The sequence below is a fragment of the Pezoporus flaviventris genome, unplaced genomic scaffold, assembly GCF_033815535.1.
Source record: "Pezoporus flaviventris isolate CSIRO_AGI_PZ_B2104156 unplaced genomic scaffold, CSIRO_AGI_Pfla_v1 ptg000007l, whole genome shotgun sequence".
Lineage (NCBI taxonomy): Eukaryota > Metazoa > Chordata > Aves > Psittaciformes > Psittacidae > Pezoporus > Pezoporus flaviventris.
In genome coordinates, this window is record NW_026892555.1 from 23,216,857 (window position 1) to 23,231,441 (window position 14,585).

Below are 14,585 nucleotides of genomic sequence, written 5' to 3' on the forward strand. Positions count from 1 at the left end.
AACAAAGCCCCATGTTTACATGTTTGAAAAGAGAAAAAAAAAAAACAAACATGACATTGAATTTCAAGATAGAAAGTAATTTCCCAAATGAAATAGGTGAACTGCTAGGAGTAGAGAGAATGTTCAGCATTTTAAGTTGTGAGTCGGCTGTGGATGAGAAGACTAGAGCAACATGGACAGCAAGAAAGTGAAAAGGCTGTGCCCAACATTAGTGCTTGGAAGAGCTCGGCTGCAGCATGAGTTTGAGCATCACTTGCTAGTCATTTTTCCCAATTCGCTCAAGTGCAGCAGCCAATTTTAAATGTCCTCTTTACTTCTCCAACATAGACACCAAGAGGCACAGGCCACTGAAAGAAATGGTCAACTCCTATCTGCTCCCAGCAACATGTTCCTCTGGTGCTTATTTGGGCTCTGTCACCACTGCATCAGCTTGCCTTCTTTTTTTCAATGGGTTTGTTTTTCTCCAGCAGGTTGAGCTGGACCAGCTCATGAAAGAAGCAAAAAAGGCACAGGAGAAGCAAAGACAGGAAATGACTGGTGGTGCATGTTCTTATAGAATCATAGAATAGAATCATAGAATCACAGAATCATTAGAGTTGTAAAGGACCTTAAGATCATCTAGTTCCAACCCCCTGCCGTGGGCAGGGACACCTTACGCTAAATCATATCACCCAAGGCCTCGTCCAACCTGGCCTTGAACACTACCAGGGATGGAGCATTCACAACCTCCCTGGGCAACCCATTCCAGTGCCTCACCACCCTAACAGGAAAGAATTTCCTTCTTATATCCAACCTAAACTTCCCCTGCTTAAGTTTTAACCCATTACCCCTTGTCCTGTCACTACAGTCCCTAATGAAGAGTCCCTCTCCAGCATCCCTATAGGCCCCCTTCAGATACTGGAAGGCTGCTAGGAGGTGTCCATGCAGCCTTCTCTTCTCCAGGCTGAACAGCTCCAACTTCCTCAGCCTGTCTTCATACGGGAGGTGCTCCAGTCCCCTGATCATCCTCGTGGCCCTTCTCTGGACTTGTTCCAACAGTTCCATGTCCTTTTTATGTTGAGGACACCAGAACTGCACACAATACTCCAGGTGAGGTCTCACAAGAGCCGAGTAGAGAGGCAGGATCACCTCCTTCAACCTGCTGGTCACGCTCCTTTTGATGCAGCCCAGGATATGGTTGGCTTTCTGGGCTGCAAACGCACACTGAAGCCGGCTCATGTTCATTTTCTCATCAACCAGCACCCCCAAGTCCTTCTCCGCAGGGCTGCTCTGAATCTCTTCTCTTCCCAACCTGTAGCTGTGCCTGGGATTGCTCCGACCCAGGTGTAGGACCTTGCACTTGGCATGGTTGGACCTTGCACTTGGCATGGTTCTTGGACTGGCTCAGCCCATCTGGTCTCACCACACTGCAGGGGCAGTTTCACACCATCAGAGCTGATATAAGTGTGGGCTCAAAAAGAAGGTCTGGCTTTTTGGTTTTTCTCATGCCTTATTCCTCCCTTCTCCCTACCTTAATTTCTGGCCATGTCATCTTCCACTGTTGTCACATTCTTCCACAAGCATATTCAGCCCACTAACTCACAAAAAAGCACACAGGTTTGAGTTTCTTGCAATAGCAGTATGTAAAAGTGACTCCCAGGGAGATCTGGAAAGCACAGGAGTCAGCACAAAGCAAGCAAATACTCAGGAGTCAGTTACAGCATGGTTGTGGCTCCAGGTGATTCCTTTCTGCCTCAGAGAGATTGTATGTTAGCTTAACTTATTTGCATGACATGGTTTAGTGTGAGGTGTCCCTGCCCATGGCAGGGGGGTTGGGACTTGATGATCTTAAGGTTCTTTCCAACCCAAACCATTCTATGATTCTATGATTCTAACTTTGCCCTGTGAACCTGAGCACCTAATAAAAGGAAATCTCTCATATGCCCAGAACGTCTTTCCTCACTTTTACAAATGTTTGAAATGCTTGATCATCTCCTGGATGCAGAGATTTGTTTGCCCATGAAGGATGTAGCCCTAAACACAACACACAGTAGTACTAGGAGGACTTGGAAAGACATGCAGGATCCACTCACCCTCATCTTCATCATCTGCTGTTGCTGTCACAACAGGACTTCCAACATCCCTGTCTTCATCTACGCTGACCTCATACACTGACTGAGGAAAAGCTGGAGCATTGTCATTCACATCACTGACAAAAATCCTTATGTAGGCTGTGTCTAAGGAAACAGGAAATGCAAGAGGAATATGCAGACTGGAAATGGCGGTGGAGTACCTTGTTGTATACCAGGCAGCTCACATACCCCCTAAGTCTAGAAGAGTTAAGGAACCCAGTCTCTGATATCTTTTACCCCATGTATACTTCCTTACTATTTTTACCTGTGTTGGGCTGTCCATGAATCCCAGGTCTGGCAGATTCTGAAGAGTCCTGAGACTGAACTTCAATCAAGTAAGAGGCTCTTTTCTCTCTGTCAAAAGATGCATGGGTGGAAATAATTCCTGTCTCAGGCTCAATGTTGAAGAACTGGTAATCCTCACTAGCATCTTTCAGTATTAAGTAGTGAACCTAAAAAGGAATAGTTAGAGTGGCTGCGTTTTCCACTTTCATTTGTATATCCAAGTGCTGTGACTTTCCCCAGTGGCCTTCTGGGTCTGTCTGCGGAAAGACTCTGAGGAAAGACCATTCATCTGGACATAATTTTTCTAAGTTTTTTGCCCATTTTGATATAAAAACCAGAATTCTCAAGCAGAATAACATCTGTATTAATGATATCAAAGCCCATCAACCTCAGTATCTAATCTCCAACAGTGGCCAGTAAGAGCAGTTAAGAAAGATCACTAATAACCGAAGGACAGAGAATGTATGGAATAACATCTTCCCTGGTGTCTCCTCAGCTTCTAGAAACCCATCGTGCTTCTGATCTCAAAAAAAAACCCCAGGGCTAACAGAGTTTGGGTCCTGTTCAACAAATGAACAAATGAAAACCTCCACTGATGAAAGCTGATGAAAACTATCCACATTTATCCCTTTAACAAAGGTCTGGCTTCCTATTCTGAAAAAAACACATTTCCACCCCTACCCTGAAGTCATGCCCAGAGCACCGCTAGGCACTTCTACCACACAGGTTGCTCTTCAGAAGTTGCAAAATAACAGTGACAGACAGGAGACCTCTACTAGCCAGAGCTCCCCCCCAGAGAAGTTAGTAGGATTTTTGGGAAAGGCTCAGGAAAATGCACAGAAAATTAGCAGGTTCCTTCATAACACAGCGTTTTCCTGGGGTTGGGTCATTAGGACAGTGACGGTCAAATGTTGGTTTTACCAATCATTTGACCAGTGATGGTGAAATGAAATGTTATTTAATTGACCATATTTAAGTGGCTGTGTTTAACTGACCGTAACCACTGTCACTTAAATGCCAAAGTGGCATGAATATGGAAGCATGTCCTGCAACCACCTCCTGACATGTCTTGTCATGGGAGCAACCCTGAGAATCATGCATCAGTTCTTTGTCATGGTTGCTGATTAAGATAAGATGCTATGATGCAGGATCACAAGATCGTGAACAGCAATATTATATACATTGGGCATATGCTAGACAACTACTTGACAAGTGCTGTATGAAGTGTTTGTGGCTCATTACCCTGTCATCTGCTGTCTGCGTACTCTCACTAATACTAAAACCTATTGGGAAGAAAAGAATTGGATGTAAGGTCAAACCTCTCCATGTAGGCCAGAATCCAAGTCCGTAGCTAACACCTGAACCACAGATGTGCCAACATCAGCGCCTTCTGGCACAGACACCTCGTAGTTAGAAGACACGAAGAACGGAACATTATCATTGACATCTGCAAAAGGAGGTGACAGGGACCATGGTAAGAAAATGTTTGAAGACTACTTCTTTTTTCCCCACAGTTGTAAATTTGCTTGGAGAAAGAACTCACATGGTTCATAGTAAGAGGCAATTCTGCTTTGGGTTTTCCCATTTTCATGAGAGTTGTCAGGAGGCATTTTACAGACATGCTTTGAAGGGCCAGATTCTGACACATTTTCTCCCTAAAATTGCTGTGTAGGACAGGTGAGGACAAGGTTCAGGCAGGAGAACTATGGCAGCACTGACTAGGATCCATTTAAATTGCCCTGGGATCACATCTTCCTGCTCAACTCATGACTACTCAGTACAGGTTCCTCTTTGTAAGAGGACTCAACTCAGAAATGCTGCAGTCCCCTACATCTTTTTGCACTTTTCACAGTTTAACAGCCATATTTTAAGAAAGTAATTTTCCTGTGTCATGGCACAATGCCAAAACAGAGGAGCTGTGATGACAGTTCCTTGGATCCATCTGTCTCAATGAAGAGCAGACAAAATTCTTAATACCTCATTCTACAAACCCATAAGCACATGCTTAGTTTTACTACTGCCACACAACTCCACTGATTCTGACACATAACCATTTGCACAACCAGTGTCTTAAATATATAATTTTTTAAGTTGTGGGTGAGGGCTCCTGTAAATCACAATTTTCTTTCTCTCTTACATGCATCATTGTGAAAACTTCTTTTGACCAGGCTGTTTTTTCATATTTTATAGAAGAGAATTAAGGTTAAGGTTAAGTTTCTGTACATTCACTGAGCAAGGTAAGGAAAAAAAGATGCTATCAAAGACTCCCTTTTCTGTGTGCTTGTGCATAAATAAAGGACAATTCTGTGCATGAAACTTTCTGGAGGTTATTTCTCTCTTAAAGATTAAAAAAAGCAGAATGAGTTTCTACCAAATTCTGCCACCAGTAACTGCACCATAGGAAAAATCTTTTGGGGCAGGGTCCATAATCCATGATGAGGCTCAGACCCTGACTTGAAGCACTCTTGCTCTAAAACCTGTAGCGGTTTTGCATCGATGGACTGTGAAATAGAGGACAATGCTGTGATAAAGTGAAATAGGGAAGTTGGATCCCCACTCAAATTACCACTGAAGTCTCCATTTCAATGGTAGTAAGTGAGACAAATGTTTTTGCTGGAGACTTTGCCTATTCATATTTTCATCTAAACATCTACATATCAAAAGTAATGCCACTAATGCTTCAAAAAGCAGGGATTAAAATCAGATTTATAGTTTTAGACTGCAGGAGCAGAGCGTTACAAAAGATCCTGCTATAAGGAGGGTTGGATCAATTTTTTGAAAACTGCACCTATCGTAAGGGCCCTGGCATTTTCATTTCTAGAGTTTTAATCTCAGTGTTCAATAAAAAATACTGAATATAACAAAACCCCCTAAAGAGATACCAAACACAAATCCAACCTATCTGGGCTGGTTTTCTTTCTATAGTATGGAATATTTCCAGTAATACTAGTCTTCTTTCAATATAGCTTGGGGCCATTTACTAGATTTCTCTGTCTATCAAAAGAAAATCTTTCCAATTACATTTATAACAGCAGACACTAATGTCACATAGACATTCAGACAGCCCATATTTGCACTGTCACATTTCCACATTTGATAGTTAGAAATTATCTCTAATAGACCTTTTTAATGACTGCACAACTTCCTTTTGCAGTATAGAAACACACAAAGCATTCTTAGGTGGCTTGGCATTTCATGGATGTTACCTTAATTTGTGATGTTATGCTAAAAAAAACCAAGAATATTGTTCTGAATGAGCTGCTCTAACAGCAGCGAAGCTTACCTGTTACGTTCACACAAACAGTGGTAAAGGAAGCCAAAGTAGTCATTGCTACGTTTTGTGCCCGGACTGTCAGAGTGAAAAACTTAGTTGTCTCAAAGTCAAGTGGTTCAGCGACTAGAAGAGAAGCAGATCCATCAGCTCTGTTTGGCTTCAGATAGAAACGAACTGGCATGTTAGTCTCTGGAACTTGACCCTCCTCCATGTTATATGTAACTCTGGGATCACCAAGAGGGGATATGGCTTTGATGGTCTGAAGAAGAGAAGAGCCACCACATATGTTCATGAAGCAAGGGGCTGCAAGTGTTAAATGTTCAGTTTGATGGTAAGAACATACATGCATGTGTGTTCCCCAAAAACATACAGGGCTGTATGAGTTGGATAACAGAAAAAAACAGAAACAGTTTATGGAGTTGAGTTACACTGTACAACATTTAAGTTTGATGCAGATCTGTGATCAACAGTAAATTTACCTGCCATTAAATGTGCCAAGCAAGAACTGCATCACTGGCTAAAGGAAATCCCTCCTCTCTCTTTCCAAAACAAAAGCAATCCAAAAGGAGACCATTTCTTCACTGAGTTGTATATTTTATCAGGCAAGATACAGACCAAACCTAAATTGTTTGCAAGTGCTTGGATATTGCATGTAGGAGGAGGAAGGTGGGAATTATCGGGCAGTTTACAGAAGAGACTATCCTTAAAGAATATGTCTGGGCAGGTTAACAAGGAATTGTTTTGGGTTAGAAGAGCACAAAGCAAACTACAGCCATTCCACGATGTAGTACTAAACTAAGAAAAGCTGTAGGAAAGATGCAGAGAGTCAGCACGGTCCACTGAGAATGGAGGAGTGAGGAGCCGGCCCTTAACGGGAACACTCAAGAATTTCCCACGCAGGCAGGACATGGGTCTTGCTTCTGCAGGAGCACCCCCTGATGGCCACTGGTGTAAGAAGTCACTAGGAAACTGCTGCCAGCTGAAACGGCAACCTGTTCTGTAACAGGTACTTCTGACAAACACTAATGGTGTACACAGGAAAGAACACAATGCAGGAAGGTTGCAGGGTGGGCATCCTTGTGCTTTTGATATAGAGAGCACAACAGAGGGAGAAACTGAAACGCAAAGAAGAAGGAGGGAAGTAATTGCGCTTTTAACATACCACTATTTTGGTGTCACGAATGGTGTTTTCGGGGATGGTTACCCAGTATCTGCTCTGCTCCCACCGGGGTGGCTGGCTGAGTGCATTAGTGACAGTTACAGTCAGTTCCACAGTGCTGCTCCTGTTCCCTCCGTCTGTTGCTACAATATAGCTACTAATGCGCGTTGTCTATGAAATGAAGGAGATTGGGGATATTTGCAAACCAGTTTGTACAAACCAAGAGGTTACAATTAACCCTCTGCAATGGATGTGAGGGGCTGGAGGTTGCTCTGTTCCAAGCAGAGTCGCATTACCTGGGGTAGCAGGCAGTTCACATAGACCCAGCCTGTGCTGGGGTTGATCTTGAAGTATTCCACCTCATTTTCTAACATTGAGTACGTGACAGCAGCATTCACACCTTGGTCACTGTCATGAGCTGCAACACGGAGGAAACTTGTCCCCACTGCAGTGTCTTCACTGAGGAAGTCTTTGAAAAGACAAAAGATATTGTCAGCAGGTCTTGTTCTGGTTTACCAGGCTGTGTATAATAGAAATACTCATTGTAGGGAGTCAGCAGGTTATTGCAAAGCGTGAAGACTCGGGTCAGTGAAGATTCCCCAGTGTTTTGGAGAAGCTGCCCAAGGCAAGGGCAATGATCATTTTACAAATGTGCATTTCCTTACCTCTCACTCCCTGTTCCCAGCAATCCACCTGAGGCAAATGTGTCTTTATGCCTGTAGTCCTAGACAGACTCCCTTAAGTTGGGGAGTCATTTCCTACGCCCCTGTTCTCTGCAGGGCACAATTTTATATGAAGCTATCGCATACCTGTCTCTCTTCCACACTACAGTCTTTAGATTGCTCTGATCTGACTTGGGTCCTGCTCTTTCCTCCATCCTCAGACAACCAGTACCAATTCTTCCTCCAAGTAACTAGGGGTGTTTGCATGATTGTGTTTTTTGAGCCATTGCCATGCACTGTCTCCGTCAGCTCAGTGTATTGAAATAGCCCTGGTAGTGGGAAGGCTGTCACAGTTAGGTTTTGACAACCCAGTCAATTTAATCACTTCTTATTCAGATACCCTTTCGTACCTTTGATCTTCCTTGTACATGTCCTCTTCGGCATTTTTAAAGTGGGACAATCAGAAATGAGTATTATTTATAAACTGGAGCAGTCATGTTTTCTCCCTTAATATCTAGGTGTACCTGCTGCTGTGGCAGCAGGGCAGTAAAACCCTTAAACCACTACAATCACTTGCTCCATGAACAGCAATTTGAGCTTCAATTAGCTTCCCTCTTCCCCAGGATATTTAGTTGGTGTAGGATCATGTCCCTGCTATGTCAGAAAAGCTACTCTCAGAAGAGATTTATTGACACTAGAACAGATTAATGAAAACGGAATTTATTGCTAAGAAACACTGTAAAATATCTTCTTTTTTTTTGTTTTAATTTATGCTTTTATAGTCAAATTCTGTTAAATTGCATTGTAAGAAAACCACAAAATTACTTGGAAGGGCTGTACTCTTTCATTTTATGTACTTCTCTTGCTGTTGGCATAACTTCAACACTCACTATGACATCCCTGCTGCACGCAGTTAAACATTTCTTTAATGTCTGTTTTGCAGGCAGATGACAAGCTGCATGGCTTAAATCAGGGATTTGACCAATGTCCTAGTGCAGAGGAATAAAGAACCAGCAGTTTCCAGGAAGAATAGAAACCTATGACTAATGGCATTTGATCTTGTTAGAGAGGAAGCTATTTTTAATTCTGTGACGTACCAACATTGATTACTTATGTATAGATGCTGGGAAAGTACTGTGCATAAAGTGACCTCATTATCTGCCATTTCCCCGTCCCAAAGGGCTGCCTTTGCTTCAGATCTTTGCTGGTACCCTGTGTGCATTGAAAAAGAAGAAAATCTGCCTGTTCCTCAGATGTGCCGGAGTCCCCATAATCACCAGATCACTGCTCAGTTTCACTACGGCTGAAAAAAGTTAATCCTGGGCAGTTTCACATGAAGAACATTTCTGAAGGTAGAGAGGTTCATCCTTGCACAAACATTACCTTTACCTTAAGGACTTTTCTGCTCTGTCCAAATGTATTCCTCTTCAATGAGATCACTCCCACCTGATTTCTGATCACTGCTTTGGCCAGGTTTGCAGAAACTACCCGTAGGAATGCAGAAATGGCTCTTCCCAATCTGAACATTTTAATCAATTTGGTGCTGGGAGTTAGTCACACTCACACAGAGGTGAAACACAATGTTTTTTCTGTCCTTGTGCATAACTCTGAAGTGTGGATGTATATTTAGACTATTTCTGAACAGGTTATTTATCATCCTGTTAAAATCCTGCCATAGGAGCACCCAACTTCTTTTTGAATGCTGCTAAGTACTGGCCTCTGTGATGCTAAAGATGATTTACTTATGAGCCATCTTCATTTTAACAAAGCATTGGTCACTCTTTGCCCTACATGACATTGCCATAGAACTGCCAAAACATCTCCAAAATGGAGCTGTTGTCACATGCATCAACAACTATTTTTTGCCATATTGAGGCAATTACACAAGAAAGGGTCTGTTCTCATCCAGCAGCTAGGAAGTATGTTTGTCACTTGTGGGTGGCATCAAATGTAGATGCCCCAAGTGTGTGGAAGTGCAGGTTACTATTGGAGAAGCATAGAGTCAAATTAAACGGAAGACTGACAGAAAGCACATCATGTGCGCATAAAACGGGAATTGCACCACAGCAAATGAGAAAAGCTAGCTCAGCAACCCAGTTACAGGAGGCATCAGGGCTCCCAGTCAAATGCAAGCTAGAAGCCAAGGATTTCAGGCTGTTTGACAAGAGATACACACCACTCCAGCCTATTTGAACAGACGTTCTGTGTTAAAGAGACACAGATGACAGTTGCTCTTCTAGTCAGGGCTGATGAATTCCCAGCTAGGATGTCATGTGTTTTGCTTTGAGACATCAAATAAAAATTCAGTGTGCAGAAAAATGGGGCACGGAAAAGCCATAAAGGGAAGGGAACAATCTGCCTTATCTGTAGGAGTGAATACTGTGTTTCTAAGAGTATTGCAGTGGGTAAAGAGGACCAATCTATTCTGCATATTTCCACTAATGATGGATTAAACAATAACTGGCTTAGTGAGAAGCAAAGGAAGACTGGTCACCTAAAAAACCTGACCACTGTTACAAGTAATTACTAACCAGGTTCATGTTGTGGTACTGGGACAGGTATTAAGAAACACTCACACTGATAGCGACTGTTCTCAAACTTGGGATCGTTGTCATTGACATCAGCAATAAAGACGGTGATCTGGCACAAGCCGATCAGTGGTTCCTGTGCCTGGTCGGTAGCAGTAACAGACAGCGTATGCTCCCTCTGCTTCTCCCGGTCAAAACTCTGCATGGTCGTGATGACTCCTGGGAACACAGACATCTCCTGTTCTGTGGGACTGAATTTGCAGAAAGGGACCTGCACATCTCCTGTACAACAGGAACCTCTGACCATGCAGCACAACTGTCAGGCTTAATCCACACCAACCCTGCAATGCATGTCTTGCAGAAGACCAACTCCAGTTCCCCTGTCTCTCCTCTCCTCACATGTCACCTATTGCCAGTAACCAACAGCTTTCTTTTCTGCTGCCCTGATAAGGAACTTCAGTCTGATAACTTTGCTATCTCACTCCTCGTGTAGCGCAGGACTTTCTCCTCCTCATTGAAAGGCCTCTCTTAAGTTTACCCCAGTGACAGTCCAAGGAACCGACTATTTCAAAGACAGCTGATTATTACTTTGGGGAGGAGTCACACCACAGAAGGCACAAGTGATGTGACCAAAGTAATCTCTACTACAGGAGCTGGAGGCTGTCTCATAGAACAGATTAAAATTGGATAGAATCACATAGATCAGTTAATAAATGGAACAATTTTCTCCAATCTTCAGTTTTTCCTCTTTACTAAGTCTCTCCCTGTCTCAGCCCTTTTCTTCTGATTGGGCAACTTTAAACCGTTCCTGTTGAGGCCAATTCCAGGCTTATATGTCTCTGCTATGCTAGGGACCAGGATTCTGCTGCTCTACTGTAGCCCCTTCCAGTATCCCACTCAGTCCTGGACATGCAAATATCCCATTTTACTGTTTTGGCTGTAGAAACATCAACAAGTTTTACAACTTCTTCCTCTGAAATGCACTGTCTGTCAGTGCCCTGTTCTGATAGGAGGGTTTTGCCTCTGTACACTCTACGCTGGACCTACCGTCTGTGCATGGGATGAGAAATTAACCACGGACACACTGAAGGAAAGAACAAACTCAAGCTGTTAGTCACTTTCTGCTCTGCATTTTTATAGCTACACTTGATCCAGTAGGAAGATAACTGATACAGAATAGCTTTTTATCTTTCTATTGACCTGGGGTTTGCTTCCCTACTTAATTTGTCACTTAAATCACTATGATCTTAATCTAGCCTATGTGCATGGCTATCCATATACTCTGAACTTTTTCCAGTGTTTATTTTATATGCTGTTACGACTAAGCCTTCAGTTACACAGTTAAAACATGAGCACATATGGACACACTGATAGAGTAGCATTCTTATTAAAATACCACAGAATTTCCATGTTATCTCAGTAATCTGGAAGCTACTGACCTGTGTCTGGGTGAATGCTGAAGCCCAGGGAAGCTCCATCTCGATGCATGAGCCCGTACTTCAGCTCTCCGTTGACACCAAGGTCTGCATCATAGGCTTCTACCTGTAGCACAAATGTGCCTGGAGGCTGATTTTCCAGAACCCAGGTGCTGTCACTGTAGTAAGTGCACTAGAAATACACCGAAACATCCAACCCTATATATTACACAGAGACATGTGAATTTGCTGCACAGTGTCAAAATGTATTTCCAGCATGTCTGAGAAGAACTCAGAAGAAAATCACTTCTCTTGCTTATACTCACAAAGAAATCAAGCTTTCAGGGAGAGGAAGGAAAAATGAGAATGATGACTTTACACCTTAACAATGAAGAAACCTGGCTGTGTGTTCACTTACAGATTCATTCTGCTCTGCACCCACAGTCCCTTCAGCCCACCAGGAATTACCAGTAGCAAAGAGAGTTGTTATCCCAGTTACAGATGGGAAAAGAATATCTCCAGAAAAACATCTTACCTCTCTGAAGACAGGCTTGTTGTTATTAATGTCATTAACTCCTACAATAACTTCAGCAAAACTGCTGAGAGGGGTGGGTCCCCCTGAGGCATTGTCATCTATCGCAGTGATGTTCAGTGTGTATTGAGGCCCTTTCAGGTTGGGCAGTGGGTTTCTGCGGAGTTTAATGATACCTAAATTTGGAAGCATAGAGTGTCATTTCATTTTCCTGTGCAAACAAACTAACAAAGTCAAGTGAGCATCACATTTCTCTGTGACTGTATTGCTGGTTTAGTTTGCCTTTCGGTTGCAAAGCGTAGGAATTGGTCATCTTAGACTGCAAAGTCCTTGGACCAAGATCCCAAGTTTTGGCTGATAACTGGAGAATCACCATCATATCAAACAGCTAATTCTCACTGATTCATCTCCGTTTGCAGAGTATATAAATATGGTGCTTTCTCATGGCTTTTGATGCACAGGTGAAGCGGTCAATACAGATTAGGCAGTAAATAACTGTGTCCTAAAACCTCTTTCCTTACCTTTCTGACTATCTAGTTCAAAGTTGCCCTCCTCATTGCCTCCTGTAATCAGATAGAGCAGCCCATCTCCATCAGGATCCTTTGCCCGAACAGTAGCCACTAAGGTGCTGGGACCAGCATCTTCGGAGAGGAAAGTTCTGTAGCTGATAGACATAAGGGAGCAATGGCAGCACATTCAGTATCAGAATAACCCCAACCATGTTATCCATCAGGCAACATTATAAATCCATTAGGAATGTATATTTTTTTAAGGTTTGGGCATGCAATCATGGAATCTTTAATCAATTTAAGATGATACTTCGATCATCTTTGTTCAGGGTATTTTAGGATTGTTAATCCTGCAGTTTTGGTATAAGTAATGTCCAAGGATCTTTGGAAAGATATCAATATGCACCGTACTGCACTATAATGTAAACCAGGATCACTTATCTCCAGAAGATGGGAAAAAGGACTAGTATCTGTAATGCAGCATTTCTTATGTCCCTGTATATTAATGGAAAGCATCAGATACTGCAGAGATGAATGTAAAAGTGAACGTAAAAGTACCAGAGAGATGAATGTGAAAGTATTTAATTTTGAAAATAAATGTATGTATGTTTTGTATTTAAAACATTTCTATAGAATCATAAAATCATAGATCAGTTAGGGTTGGAAAGGACATTAACATTAAATTTTAAACTTGTACAAAAAATAGAAATTGTATTCATTCAGGAATGGAAAGAAGACATTTTAAACACCCAGGACCTCATGAAATTATCTTATAATACAATCTGCTGGTGATAAATGAAGTTTAATGCTTTGCTAACTACCATCTATTTGTCATATACTTATGCATGGACAATCACTTTAATACCTAGAAGTCACCACAGTCAAAATCATTCCATATAGAGTTAGGCCCTTTATTCATTCTGTTCTCTCTCTAAAAAGTCAATGTGCTGGTATCAAAACTAGTGCTTTTTTTTATGCAATCTAGAAATGAAAGGCCAACTTCTAAAGCCTTTCTTCATACAAATTACCCTTTGATTCCATTGGTACTTATAGTTGCAAAAACCAACAAGTCACCATCTAGCCAAGTGTTATTAAGGTTACACATATAAACTGCATCTTTAACAATCAGTGCAGGCATTCAAGCTGGCTTACATGGACTGGGAGAACACGGGAGCCTCGTCATTCACGTTGGTCATCCGGATTCGCACAGATGCTGTCCCTGTCCGAGGGGGATGTCCTTTATCGACAGCTATCACCACAAACTCATACATATGGTTTGCTCGCTCAAAGTTCAGCCTCTGGTTAGAATTGATGACCCCGTGTTGTGTGATGGAAAAATCAGTGCTCTGGATGAAGTAAGCAATCTCAGAGTTGGAGCCAGAGTCACAGTCTGTTGCAAGCACTATGAGAGAACACATTTAACAACAGTCATGCTGCAGAAGAGGTTTGGTTATTCTATTTCCTACCAAGTCAACTTCAGATGCTTTTTTTTTTCCTTTTTTGAGAACAGGCATCACCCAAATCTGTTTTATCCATAAAAGCCTTATTTTTGTGGTAAGAGTCTGAGAACTTAGCAGACGGCTGCAAGTAAAAAAGCAAAACAATTCCCTCTACTCCAACCCAGCCTGAGAGATCACAGTAAGGTAAATTTGCAAGAGAGTCATAATCCCAACATGCTTTGTACAAATAGCAGTCAACACTGCTAATTACCATGCAATCAATATGCAAGTTTGTAGAACATTATCAGTCATAAACTGTGTCCTCACTCTCTCAGGGTATGCTGTTCAAATTTATTTAGCTCCCAGGGATGTTACAGCTAAAGTACTTTTTAATTACCTGACGCTTCAAGGTACAAAGAGTGATTAAACATTCCTCCCCAGCAAGTGTTTATTCAGTATGTTGGGTGTCCCATCTGCTCAGAAGCAGCAAATAAGCAGAACAAAGAGCTGGAGCATCGAAAGTGATCATTAAGAGCGGGAGTTCTCCTCCTTAATTACCCTGCCATTTTTCTAGTCAAACAATGAGGCTTCACATCACACCCACACTGCAATTAAGCAAACTCCTTATTCTACTAGGAGGATACAGATGCAGCCATCGTGGTAGCGCATAG

At 42.3% G+C, this 14,585-nt stretch overlaps 1 protein-coding gene across 1 annotated transcript in view; it reads right to left on the reverse strand.

The window, feature by feature from the left end:
• The window catches only part of LOC133266647 (neural-cadherin-like), a 38,945-nt gene that overhangs the window by 18,567 nt on the left and 5,793 nt on the right, over positions 1-14,585 (reverse strand). Inside the window, exons 5-15 of the mRNA XM_061448078.1 lie at positions 13,628-13,877; positions 12,488-12,630; positions 11,970-12,142; positions 11,459-11,627; positions 10,068-10,238; positions 7,126-7,298; positions 6,833-7,000; positions 5,680-5,929; positions 3,716-3,843; positions 2,377-2,563; positions 2,073-2,216 (exon numbers count right to left, since the gene is read on the reverse strand). Of these exons, the coding sequence (XP_061304062.1) occupies positions 2,073-2,216; positions 2,377-2,563; positions 3,716-3,843; positions 5,680-5,929; positions 6,833-7,000; positions 7,126-7,298; positions 10,068-10,238; positions 11,459-11,627; positions 11,970-12,142; positions 12,488-12,630; positions 13,628-13,877 (1,956 nt within the window). The remainder of the gene's footprint in view (positions 1-2,072; positions 2,217-2,376; positions 2,564-3,715; positions 3,844-5,679; positions 5,930-6,832; positions 7,001-7,125; positions 7,299-10,067; positions 10,239-11,458; positions 11,628-11,969; positions 12,143-12,487; positions 12,631-13,627; positions 13,878-14,585) is intronic.